This window comes from Triturus cristatus, chromosome 10 (genome assembly GCF_964204655.1).
Source record: "Triturus cristatus chromosome 10, aTriCri1.1, whole genome shotgun sequence".
NCBI lineage: Eukaryota > Metazoa > Chordata > Amphibia > Caudata > Salamandridae > Triturus > Triturus cristatus.
Window position 1 is genome coordinate 874185586 of NC_140593.1, and position 14001 is coordinate 874199586.

Genomic DNA, 14001 nt, shown 5'->3' on the forward strand with positions numbered 1-14001 from the left:
GCTATGTTAGGGATCTTTATATAACTGATATTCTACGACATGGACTGGATATGGGTGGCTTCTGCAGTTTTGGGGGATGGGGTGGGCGGGCCGGGAGGGCTGAAACCAACGAGATCTGTTTCTATGAACATCATACCTGCCGTTGTGCCGAAGCTTCATTTTATAATATTACATATATGTGACAATTGCTTCATGCTATGATCTCTGACAGTGCATCACTCTGAATCTCTTTTGTTTATTAATATATATGAAAATTTGAAAATAAAGATGTAAAAAAAAAACGTTGGAGAGGATGGTTAACATACACATGGTCCCCACAAAATTATCGGGTCGTGCACCATTTGATCATAGAATATTACACCCATATTGTGTTTCCAATTAGTTCTCTTTTCTTCTCTAAAACATTTTTACACTAGAATAAAATGCTGATGATGAGTCATAGGTCAGCAACATTCATGAGGATATCAAAAAGCATCCAATTCTAGTGACTCTTGACTGTAAAACTGTTTGGGAAATACTATCCATAGCATTCAATAGTTGATGTGAATGGCACGTTTCCAGCATTTAACCATACCCAATAATTGTTGGTGAGTTTGTTGTTCATTGTTCTCCCAGTTATTCTTTTCTCTATAATAGATAGAATGAACATTCAGATTTTACATCGGGCACATTGATTGCTTAATAATTGTTTTTGTGCATTCACAAATGTTCCTTGTAACGGTGGGCTCATCACTGGGTTCAATGTGTCTATTCACAAATGGATCTATTAATCTAAAATCAATCAAACAAGTATGTAAATTCCTCATAGAAACTAGTGCCAGATTTGGGCCATGGCTATCTACCTCTGCTTACGGCCAAGCAAATATTTTGCCTCCATAAGCTGCCCTTCAGGTTCATTTTGCTGGACATGGTGGTCTGGCACAACTGGGCTGAATGCACCTCTTTCCTAGTAAATACATGGGTTTCTGTCCTCATTCCTCTGCAGTGTGTTGTGACTTTCAGAGATTTCCTAATGCCCAGATTTGCATTCTTAAATGTGGTTGCATCCCCCCAACATGCTGGAAAATTGAGATTCACTAAAGCCTACAATACTCAAATGTGGTATTACTAAGGGAATTTCTGATATTTACTGAAAAATGATGTTGGGAAGGTCTACGGCAAATTCAGAAACGCTCACTCAATGAAATTCATTTTTTTATTAATTCAAATTCATTTATATTTTATTATTTTGAATAACATGTGACATTATTTTAAATTCAATATTAATTGCAAATGAAATAAATTCATAGCATTCGGGAGGTAAACTCTACTGCGGGAGCAATGCTCTAATTCCTAACATACACATTCAAAAGCTTGATTTACATTCCAGGTACTATCATCAACATAAATGTATTGCAATACCACTCTTTAATAATCCATACAAAAAATTCATACCAAGCAACACAATGTATCAAATTATGTAAATCAAACAGATTTGAGTTTCTGGTGGTCTTGCATTTGTGCCAGCGCCATCCAATTACCAAATGTTCTCCCATGTTATAATGCGTTACCAGTAAGGAAATTAATGCTGTTCATTAACAATATTAAGGAACTAATTATAGGCAATACAGAAAGTTATTCAAAATAATCAAATATAAGACCACTGGAATTAATACCTGAAATGAAGTGACTTCCTTTGGAGTTCATCAGACATTTCTTTTTTAGTATTTGATGTCCTGAAGGGGGGGGGGGGGGGTGGAAATGGAATCAACATTTAAATAAATGATACTTCTTAATTAATTGCCTGCAGGACAAGAGCACAAATTATTGCAATTCCTGGTCGTTCCCCATGGCCAAGGGGTTTGTCACCTGGGTTAATAATTTGCAGGCACCCTATTTCTCTCCCCTGGTCTCACAGACTCTAAGCGTCCCATGGCATACTACGCATCCCCATCAGTTCACGCGATGAATTCCCTGGCATTTTATAGGCCTAGAGATGTAAACTGGGCAGGGGACACTACTGCCAGCTCAGACCAGTCTCACCCCTCAAATCACAAAATAGCCCACAGGTGGAGGCAGTGATACTGCCAGCAGTTTAGCTGGATTCTCACCACCAGTACCGCCCCTTTCCCCAAGTTGGGCAGCATAGAGGCTTGTGGTGGTAAATTCCTGTTGAATCCTTTTTCTTACATTTCTTGGCTGTTCTTAAAGTCTTTTGACTATGTATTGCCCGCAAAATAGAGAAAGATGGGTGGGGTGCAGCACTAACATTAAATACCACCATTTGGATGCTTAAGCATATAGGATACAAATGACCACATATATTGGTAAGAGGTCATGTTCAAAGTAGCAAAAGTCCATTGATGACATAAACCAAGAGAAGCACTGCAGATCATTCATCTCGATGAAATTATTTTTAGTGTTATAAGAAGCATTCTGGTTTCAACTGACATTGGGTCAATTTTTCACTTCTCTGTTAACTCTGAAAGGTTTCAGTAATGCTTATGAATTTGAACCGCTGATTAAAACAAATACAAGATCAACATATAGCAGCTTTTTAAATCTATCTGCACTTTTGTACACCTTAAAACAGCTATGCTAGAAGTTTAGGAGGTCCTATGTCCTAACATGCTCATGTTGGTTAGTGTTTTAGAGTAGAGGTCTTCGGTTATCCATGCACTAATGTAACCAGTTCACGAGTTCACTGGTTACTCATGTCTGAAGAGCAGAAGGTCTAGGTTATTCCTGTGTTAAAAGTGAAACATGCTAGGTTACATATGGGCTGAAAATAGAGATTACTCGTGTTTAGGAAGTAGAGATCCTAGATTACGCAGACTCTGAGAGCAGGGGTTACGGGTGTTTGTGCTTTGCAAGCGGACAATGAATATATACTTTCCTCTCAGGGCAGAGCTCCTAGGTTATCGTTGCTGTGAAAATCTAGTTAACTCATGTTCTGAGAGCAGATGTTTTATGCTACTTTTGCGGTGCTGATTTAAGGAAAGAAAATTGTCCAATCATGTGCTCTGTTGCCTCCCTCTTCATGGCTTCACACTTCTGCTGCTGTAGGTTTTTCCTCTCCTGTGGGAAACAAAGACATTGAGTCAAATATTGTTTCTGATAACACTGGTGAATTTGACAACAGTTGCTGGTCATGTCAAACTTACACACTGTATATCACAGGACTCAAGGAATCCATTATATTAGCGGTTCTCAGTTCTGTCAACAAACCTACACGCAGTGCTTAGTTTGTGCCAGTGGTTACAGGTGGTGGATACCGACACTCATTTTTGTATTTCAGTTCTTTACTGGTATATATATATATGTGACCAAGAGCTGGATAGCTCGGTGGGGCGCTACGCTCCGCTCCTACCCTGAAAGTCTCGGGGGGATTCGTCAAGCGGGGGCTGAGATAAAAGGGGGGTCCCAAAACGCGTTTTTCCCATGCATTTTTCCATAGGACCTTTAGACACAGCTACAGCCCGAACGGCTGAACAGAATTACTTGAAATTTGGCAGAGAGGTAGTCCTCAGGTCAAGGAAGTGCCTTTTGTAGGTTTGGTGTAAATCTGTTCAGTAGATCCTGAGAAAATAGCCTTTAAATCAATATATATATCTGTGGCAGCTTACAGTGCGCTTACCGTGCGCTTACGGTGCGCTTACCGTACGCGCACGGTGACGTGCGCGAGCGCGATTCTGATTGGCCCTTAGATCTTAGTAAACATTCGAATTGGTCGAAACCAGGATGCGGCGTCCGCCATTTTCTCTCTCGCACTCTGACAGGGGGTTGAAAAACAAAGTCAAAAAACATGTAAAGGGGCTGTTTAGACAGCTCCCAAGCACCTAGCCATGTTGAGGGAGTCGCCAACGATCCCCGAAGTGAAAAAAGGCAAATTTAATTTTTTCGAAAATTTCGCCGATTACGCTTACGGTAAGAAATATATATAAAAAAAAAAAATATCCTCATTCTCCCCACCCCGTGTGCAAAAGGTGCCCGCAGGGCATCTTTTGTGCATGGTTTATAAGTACAAAATCAAACATATATTTTACCTGTCACAACGATGCTCATCATATGTCCTCCATGTGCGCACGGTGCGCGAAGCGCATCGTGCGTTAATGGCCCATGTAGCGTAACGTGGGCACGCGGTGCGCGAAGCGCACCGTGCGCGCACGGAACGAACTGCGTTAAGTGGGCGCGCACGCCACAAATGGCGTAAAGTAACTTAGCATTTAAAAAACCGTACAAATTCACTGAAAAAACCATAGGTTTCACACACGTTATAATTAGGAATTAGCATTTAAAAAACCTTGCAAATTCACTGAAAAAACCATAGGTTTCACACATGTTATAGTTAGCTGGACATTTTACTGATAAAAAAACCAATGAAATTCCCCCGTTATAGTTACTGTAGGCAACTATAACTCACGCGACCGTAATCCTCTGCTGATGACATATGTGTCTTTATGAAAAAAAAATATTTGTAATATATGTATAGCTAAAATTTAATGGAAGAAGACATGGGCAAATAAGTGTCTAAATACAGTATTAGCATCAGCAGAGGATTGCGGTCGCGTGAGTTATAGTTGCCTACAGTAACTATAACGGGGGAATTTCATTGGTTTTTTATCAGTAAAATGTCCAGCTAACTATAACATGTGTGAAACCTATGGTTTTTTCAGTGAATATATATATATATATATATATATTACCTACTGGCGGTCGCCAGTAGGTAGTTATAGTTAGGACCACGCTTCCATAGGAAATCCGCAACATTCTATTTTGAATAACTTTGGCGCCGGTCGACGAATCCTCGCGAATTTTTCAAAATAGGTGGGGCGCTACGCTCCGCTCCTACCCTGAAAGTCTCGGGGGGATTCGTCAAGCGGGGGCTGAGATAAAAGGGGGGTCCCAAAACGCGTTTTTCCCATGCATTTTTCCATAGGACCTTTAGACAGGGCTACAGCCCGAACGGCTGAACAGAATTTAATGAAATTTGGCAGAGAGGTAGTCCCCAGGTCAAGGAAGTGCCTTTTGTAGGTTTGGTGTAAATCTGTTCAGTAGAATCTGAGAAAATAGCCTTTAAATCAATATATATATCTGTGGCAGCTTACGGTGCGCTTACCGTGCGCGTATGGTGGCGTGCGCGAGCGCGATTCTGATTGGCTGTTAGATCTTAGTAAACATTCGAATCGGTCGAAACCAGGAAGCGGCGGCCGCCATTTTCTCTCTCGCACTCTGAGGGGGGAGCTGATAAACAAATGCCAAAAACATATAAAGGGGCTGTTTAGACAGCGCCCATGCACATAACCATGTTAGTTGAGTCTTCAAAGATCCCCCAAGGCAAAAAACGGTAATTTTTTATTTTTCAAAAATTTCGCCGATTACGCTTACCGTACGCTTACCGTACGCGTACGGTAAAAAAAAATAAAAAAAAAAAATACATACTCTCTCTATGAGCACAGCATTTCCCCAAAAAATTTCAACAGATTATCTATCACAAGGAAGCGCATAAAATGTCCTACATGTGCGCACGGTGCGCGAAGCGCATCGTGCGTACATGGCCCATCTAGCGTAACGTGGGCACGCGGTGCGCGTAGCGCACCGCGTGCCCACCGTGCGTGCACGGCACTAACTGCGTAAAGTGGGCGCGCGGTGCGCGAAGCGCACCGCGTGCTCACTGTGCGTGCACGGTGCGCGAAGCGCACCGTGCGCGCACGGAACGAACTGCGTTTAGTGGGCGCACACGCCACGAATGGCGTAAAGTAACTTAGCATTTAAAAAACCGTACAAATTCACTGAAAAAACCATAGGTTTCACACACGTTATAGTTAGGAATTAGCATTTAAAAAACCTTGCAAATTCACTGAAAAAACCATAGGTTTCACACATGTTATAGTTAGCTGGAAATTTTACTGATAAAAAACCAATGAAATTCCCCCGTTATAGTTACTGTAGGCAACTATAACTCACGCGACCGTAATCCTGTGCTGATGACATATGTGTCTTTATGAAAAAAAAATATTTGTAATATATGTATAGCTAAAATTTAATGGAAGAAGACATGGGCAAATAAGTGTCTAAATACAGTATTAGCATCAGCAGAGGATTACGGTCGCGTGAGTTATAGTTGCCTACAGTAACTATAACGGGGGAATTTCATTGGTTTTTTATCAGTAAAATTTCCAGCTAACTATAACATGTATGAAACCTATGGTTTTTTCAGTGAATATATATATATTTTTAGATATTCGGGTCAAACCTATAGGGGACAAACTGGAGACTTCAGTGTTCCGCAAGGCCACTGCCGGAAATACAGTACTCCATGCAGGGAGTGCCCATCCACTAGCATTGATTAGGAGCATCCCCTTTGGAGAGTTCTTCAGAGCTAGGAGAGCTTGTAGCAACCAGGATGAATATGTCAGAATAGAGAAAGAGATGACTGACCGATTCATACAGAGAGGGTATCCCCGACTGTAATCAAGGGGGCGTCTTCTAAAGCAAGGAATTTAGATAGACAGAAAATCCTATTCGAACCATCTAGAACCAAACAGAGGAAATCAGAGAGAGAAAAAGATGTAAATAAAAACTGCATCAACTCTAGATTTATAACAACGTTCAGTGAGAAGCATAAAGAAATAAGATCCATTCTTAATAAACACTGGCATTTAGTAAGAAACGACCCTGTCTTAGGTTCCAAGGTAAAGAAACACCCTGAGATCACTTATAAAAAATCAAAATCACTGAAAGACCTAGTTGTAAAAAGTGAGTATCAGGAGGTAAAGAGACAAGCTCCTACCTGGTTACACCAGAAAGCGGGCTTCAAGAAATGCCCGAAGTGCAAAGCGTGCCAACATGGCGTAAATTGCACTACTCTAAAAACATTCTTTAACAAAACGATTACAATTAGGAGTTTTTTGACCTGCAAGTCTAGTTTTATTGTTTATTTATTACGATGCCCTTGCCCAAAAATATATATAGGGAGTACAACTCTCCCTGTATTTAAACGTATTTTACAACATAGAAGGGCGATCGTAAATCGAGACAGAACGTACCCCATAGCACGTCATTTTGAGACCCACCACCAAAGTAATCCGTTGTTTCTCCAATATTCCTGTATAGCTGAAGTCCCGAGGAGAAAGAGGGGAGGAGACAGGGAGAAGGAATTGAGAAAATTGGAAACATACTTTATTTTAGAATTCAATTGCAAAGAGCCACAAGGGTTGAATGTGGATGAGGATCTCTATACGTGTCTGTCTTGAGAAACCTGATGAAGAAAAATGAGTAACAGAGAACTGCACACATGATTAACCATTAAGGATATGGTTTTTCTTTTTTTTGCCCCTTTGTTGTTTTTAATGGTAAAAATTGGTCAACATAGTAGCGACTATGACACATAATAACTGCTCTACAGGAATATGTTTGTTTACTTTTTCGCCGGTCCTAATGTTTGCAAATATATGTGGATATGTAATATTGTTTTATCTAGGTGTATTGGATGGAAGGGAACAAATATGCACTTTGTCCGAACAACTGTGTAGGTTTACAAAAGCACTTGCACTTTAAATTTTAATCATCAGATTAAGTGATATTGACTAATCAGTTATTGTATAGAAGGTATATAAGGAAATTATGGTGTTTTCGCCTAATAACAGATATCTAATAACTAGTTACATATAGTAATTATTTGTTTTTAAATAGAATTTGGACTGTGGGCGTAATCTGCACAGTAAGCACTAGCACTTTGAATGACAATGTTTTTAAGGCACTTGCCGGATAAAACTTCTTGTCTGCACTTGCACTTTATATTTCTTCCTATTCATTCCCTGTATAAATACTTGGAGGAATAATATTCTCTAATATAAATTCCTGGGAAATGGTAAAAAGGAAGAAAGAGGTAACGAATTAGCTGTGCAATATAGGTTAACACAAGTATATATACATGTTAAGAAATGGCCGCCAGAGTGTACTGAGCAAATAGTGGGATGCAATGTGTCAAGTCCCTTGTTGATGTTACCTATGAAATGTCGGGTATTTTATTGTCAAAAAAAATGGGCACAAACATCGTGAACAAGGCAGCGTGAGTCTGCTGAAACGCGTAGATGTTTTTCCTCGTGTGTAAGGAATAAAAGACCGAGTGCCAAAAACTTTGACTTGGAGTGCTGGATGTCTATTTCGAGAAAGAATGGAGTATTCCTATAATTGAATATATATATATATATATATATATATATAAAATCATCACAAGCTTTTTTTCGACATAAAAGTCATAAAAGCTGCATAAAAACAGAGGTAACATAGCCGATGAATTTAAAAAATGAAAGATAATACATTGTTAAGTTTACACTTAATCATCTTAAAATCTAGTTAAAAACAAGCAATAATTCATCATTATATATAAACACAGTGCAATACAAGGAAAAGCTCTCAGTTATTCGAACTAATTACCAAGGTTTAAAAACAATAAAGTGCTTGTGCATGACGATTTTGACAACAGTACTGTTGTAGCTTGCAATCCTGGGTGACATCTACAGGGTGGAACCTATGTCTTCCTCGAAAGTGTTTCCACTGTATCCGCCAAGCTTGGCCCAAATATTTTGCTACACAGTAAGATAAAAAAGATCTAGAGTCTGACCTAAGAATGCGGAGTGCAACCTGATGGTCCTGTGTACCAGGCTGCTGACAGAGTGGGGTCAGCCATTTTCTCCGTGGTGTTTTATACGCCAGGCAGGCAAACAGTAGGTGGGCTATACTTTCCTCAGGAGCTTTGCAGCTGGGACATACTTTTCCGTTGTTTATGGACCATTTTACTAGCATTTCACCCACTGAGAGACGGCCATATCTAAAGTGCATATAGAGTACTCTGTCTCTAGATACTTTGATTAAGTCGAGGTAAGGCTCATGATATCTACTTTGCTTATGGGAGTAAAATTCAGTTGTTAGCTTTACCACATTGGATCTTCTGATCTCTTGTTGATCCACCCATTCCCTGTACAGACTTTTGAGATCCTCTCTCCTTGGGGGTTCCTGACTGGCCCAACAACCACGGAGCCCAATTGCAAATAGAATTTTCTTGATTTTGCGTATCCAGCCAATTTTTCCCTCAGTGTCGAGACTGATAATCTCAGTGAGGGACTCTGCGTAGGCAGAAAGCTCAGGGGTCCTCCTAATGCGAGCCCAAAAGAGTAAGGGGCGCAGCATAGCTACATCACTAATTGATCGCTTGCCCGTATCCATTAGTAGTGGTGTAAGGGGGATGTACATTGGTGCTGTTACTAGATCTCTTAGGAATTTATTTTATAATCTACGAAGTTCATCTAGTTTGTCAAATCCCCAAACTTCGGCTCCGTAGAGGGCAGCGCCAACCACCTTGGGGTCATATATCTGGAGCACTGGGGCTACAGGCCTAGTGTGGGAAAGGTGATGTACTTTTACTATTGCTCCAGCCGTACGCTTGTGAGCCATCAGCATCCTGTCTAGGTGGGGTCTCCATGACATTTTGTCTGAGAATCTTACGCCTAGGTAGTCGAAGGTGTCTACCTTTTCAAGGGGAGTCCCACCTAGCAGAGGACCATTCCTGCAAGTCCTATGGGGTTTAAAAGCCATGAATTTGATTTTGTTGGCAGTTATGATCAGGCCCCGGTTCTCACTGAAAAGATGAAATCTGTTGATTAAACGCTGTAACCCCGCGGGGGTCTTAGATATCAACAGCGTGTCGTCCGCAAACAACGAAGTTGGTATCTTCCCCCCCCCCCCGGGTGGGTGAATCTGTCGGCTCCTCCAAGAGGAAGTCCACTACTCCATTCACGTAAAGGGAGAAAAGAGTTAGTGCCAGAACGCATCCCTGCCTTACTCCTCTCTTGACAGGAATGCGCTCTGTGAGTTGGCCCTGTTCTCCCCACCTAACCTGGGCAAAGTTCCCCTTTGCAGCCTGATTAATAAATTGAGAACAAAGTGGGGTATACACAGTTCACCAAGGGTGTCCCATAGCCTGGACCTTGTAACCAGGTCAAAGGCAGTCTTCAGATCGATGAATGCTAAATAAAGACTGCCTTTGTCTAGGACCACAACCTTCCAATAGATTAGAAGGAATCTGAATACTTGATCCATTGTCCCAGTCTTTGTTCTAAAACCTGCCTGGAACTGTGAAAGAATGTCCCCTTCCTCAGACCATGTCTGGACCCTATGCAGAAGCATCCGGCCAAAGACCTTCTGCATAGCATCGATCAGACTTATTGGTCTATAATTGGCAGGGTCGTCCGTTGCTCCCTTTTTGAAGATGGGAACGATTTCGGCAGATTTCCACGACATTGGGACAGGTGCACCTTCGGCTATGGCGTTTGATAACAATAGGATCTAACATGGCCATTGGCTACGGTCGGCCAGAAATAAGTCAACGGGCAGGCCATCTGGGCCTGCAGCTTTTGTGGGGACTATTTTGTTTATTGCAGCTTCTACCTCCAAAATTGTAAAGTACTCATCCCCTGATGGATACCCAATTTGCCCTACTGGTTCCCCCTCCTGGCTGACTCCCTCGACAGAGTAAAGCCCCTTAAAGTGGTTAAACCAAGCTTGGCTAGTGATGTGGCTCAGGGGTGGACGTGGGCCTGATCTGCTGCCCCAGGTGACCAATTTCCAAAAAAGATTGTTAACTTTGGATAAACATGTATCTATCAATTGCTCCCATCGTGATTCGTCCCAAGCTGTCTTTGCCTCTCTTTGAGCTGCTTTATCGGAGTTGCTGGCAATTTTTACTTGTGTTTTGTTTCTTCCCTTAATTGCTTTGATTAAAGCCCAGCAATTTTCCCTACAGTCTTTGTTAAACCAGGAATATTGGTCCTTGGTGGATTCGCGGGGTTTTCCCTTTTGGGTTGGGATCAAAAAGTATGCGTTAATTTGGGTAATTGTACACACACACACGCAAACGCATGCACGCACACACACACACACACACACACCCACACACACACACACACACACACACTCTTCCAGAATTCACTCTTGATTTATAAAACTCTTTCTCAACATAATTTCATGTTTATTTGCGGTGGTTGGGACCTATTTTCCATCATCAGACTCTGGCAAGAGAATGAGAGGCAGAAACCGGAGGAGCAAGGGGGGAGAGGAAGACAAGAAATCAGTGGCAAAGGGAGAAAGCAGGTATGAAAACGAAGCTGCAAGAATAAGCTAAAGAAACAGGCAGTGTAGGTTGCCATAAGAAAGAGGACTGTAGAGCATTATATGTTTGAAAAAATAATTTTAACACTAGCCGAGCCTTTCCTGGATACCTGCATCTACGTCGTCCTACATTCTGAATAAACAAAATCCTTCCTCTCGCAATTTTTTTTCCATAAATAGAGTATTCTCTATGAAGTCTTCACTCACTACAAGGCAAATTCAACCGGATTGTACTCTAGACAAATCATCCACTCTTATTTTACACCACTGTCACCAGAGCCAGCCTTTGCTCAGAGAGCGCCCTGGGCGGAATCACATTTGGTGCCCAGGCTGCTCCTAGCCACTGAAGCAAGAAGTAACAGGGGTCCAGTTTCTATTCACAGGCCTGTTGCTACCTCATGCAGTGACTGCCTCTGACCACAAACATTTCTGGACCACCTCAGCCCCCCTCAATTACCCACATCTTACCTCCTTCACACTGGTGACAAGGTGGTGAGGGAATGGGGTGTAACATGCGGGATGGCACGGTGTAAGAGAGAGATGGGGGTGACATTGCCGGAGTAAATAAGTACTACACACGGTGCCTGCAGTGTATTAAAAGAAAAAAAGATTAAAAGCAGTTTAGGAAAAATAACCGGAGCCTGGTCAGAAGAAGAGTGCTGCATGCAGAACATTCATGCAGAGTGTTCAGTGGCCCCTCTAAAGGTTGGTGCCCTGGGCCTGTTCCCAGCTCGCCCATGCCAAAAGACATCCCTACCTGTCACCATGTATTAATTTACAATAATCCTATGCACGCTGTTGCTTGTGACATATGTGTACAGGCTTTCCTGTTTACCCTGCCACAACTGTTTCAGGTTACTTTGAAAATTGCCAAAATATAACAGTGAACACAAGTAGAGCAGGCTCATTTTGGAGACCAAAGAAGAAATCAGATTGGCTTGGAGAATTGAGAGGAAAACAATGCAAATCCAGGGGGTCCGAAAAAAGAGAGAAAACCTGCAGCGAGCTCATCACTCACTCACTTTGAGGGTGACTCATACATTGGGAGGTTGGGTTGAGCTTTCACTCACAGCAGGGTAAATGTTACACATTGTTCAAAGGGCTGTAACCTGAAGTCTAAATGCACCTACGTTCCTGGTAGATGTAGAGGCATTCATAGAACAATACTCGCTCATAGGAAACCGCCTCCAAGCGCCTTCATTTATGTACTCTGGGCACATCAGAAGGCTTTTCCTCAGCTTCAGTCAGCCATTCATCTACCAAAGTTATGTTTTTGTGTTATTCATTTAACTTTTTTTTATCATTTCAATTATGTCTCTTGCTGTATTGTTATTGCTGCTGAAGTTTGCAGAACATCAAATCCATTGAGGTCATTGAGTATGCTCATTCATGCTAACTCTCAAGAATTTAAGATTTGAGAAATCTGAACTCGTAGCCAGAGTGTATCACCCCGTTCAAGTAAAAATGACCCTGCGGCAGGTAGCACTGGGACTATCCCCCCAGGCATAGCTCCCTTCTATCTGAAAGCAGCACGGCCTGAGAAGAATGATCAGCTTTGCATTAAGAGGATGCTTTGTCTGAGGTTCTATAACCATGGTAAGCCCTTGGTCTCCACTGGACATGTTTGCTTGTTGGCATATGGTGGTAAAGCCACTAGGGGGTGATAGTGATAGAGCGTCATATCATTCTGAAATTGTAGGGGTGCATCATATTCACTGTTAGTCAGCACCCGCATATTAATCGATGTATGTTTAGAAGTGCCATAGAAATGTATTGCTGTAATTGTTTAACATAGAGGTGATTAAAATGTAATAATGCCTTTGTGAAAAATCAATGTTGCAGGTTATTGTGAATGTATTTAGTGAAATACACAATGATTAGCTTTCGTATAATGCAATGTAGTAGGTTAACGTGCGCCATGTTAAAGTTACACGTGTAGGTTGCTTTTTACGCATATGAGTTAATGAACTAATGCTTAGAGTATGATTTAATAGTGTGTTTGCTTTTGTAGAGACCTGATCGCATATACGTTAGAAGAGAAGACCTGTTCATTTTCTTATGTTAGCTACTGTTGTAGGCCGAAAATAATTCCCTTGGTAAAGGCTTTGGGTTGCAGGGAAATGTAAAATCTTAAAGATGTGAAATGTTTTTTCACGTTCCCATGCTTCTGTTGCAGGTGCAAGGACATTTAGCTCATTAGAGAGACTAGGCCTTTGTTTTAGGAGTTAGGATGCTGTGAGAAGCCAACAGGGGAGTGCATTGGAATGTGGAGATGATACTTCCAGCGGAGAAGGTGCCTGGGACCCAAGGTCAAGCTAACCGTCGTTGGACGAAGGACAAATTTGTGGAAAAGTACGGAGAAAAGACCTGGCTGAAGAGGTGTGCCGAGGGGCGTGTTCTGTGATTTTGGGATTTTGTATTAGGGACAGTGCCCCGTGGGTTGAGCAGATGAGGTTTAGGCGCGAAGCTAGAAGGAGCACTTTAGAGCGAGCTCTGACTAAGTGAATGTACTTCTTAGGAAGTCTTCACTTCTGACACCTTTTTCTCGAATCTCTTGCCTGGGATGGGAATGCTAAGTAGGGATGTCACTTTAGAGACAGTGTAGGGATAGAAATGTTTTCCTTTGACTAATGATTCCTAAAATAGATATTAGTCTAACCATCGTTTTCTTGATGCTTTTAGAATCAGTGATTCTTTTTGTCTTAAGTCGAATGAGAATTCTGCGTAGGCTTGCCTTTGTTTTAGTGCCCATTTACCTTCTACACCTTGTTCTGAGGTGTTTGTATGTTCAGTTGTTTTTGGTTGTAATAAAATCTTATGAATTTTAGATTCGGAGTCAGTGGTCCTTTC

At 41.6% G+C, this 14001-nt stretch overlaps 1 protein-coding gene across 2 annotated transcripts in view; it reads right to left on the reverse strand.

The window, feature by feature from the left end:
- Window positions 1-1181: 1181 nt before the first annotated feature.
- Window positions 1182-14001, reverse strand: part of LOC146796149 (retinoic acid receptor responder protein 2-like) — a 177593-nt gene continuing 164773 nt past the window's right edge. For both annotated transcript variants that reach the window (XM_085628544.1, XM_085628545.1), the window contains one exon: window positions 1182-3057. In XM_085628544.1, the coding sequence (XP_085484670.1) occupies window positions 2953-3057 (105 nt within the window). In that variant the 3' untranslated portion in view covers window positions 1182-2952. The remainder of the gene's footprint in view (window positions 3058-14001) is intronic.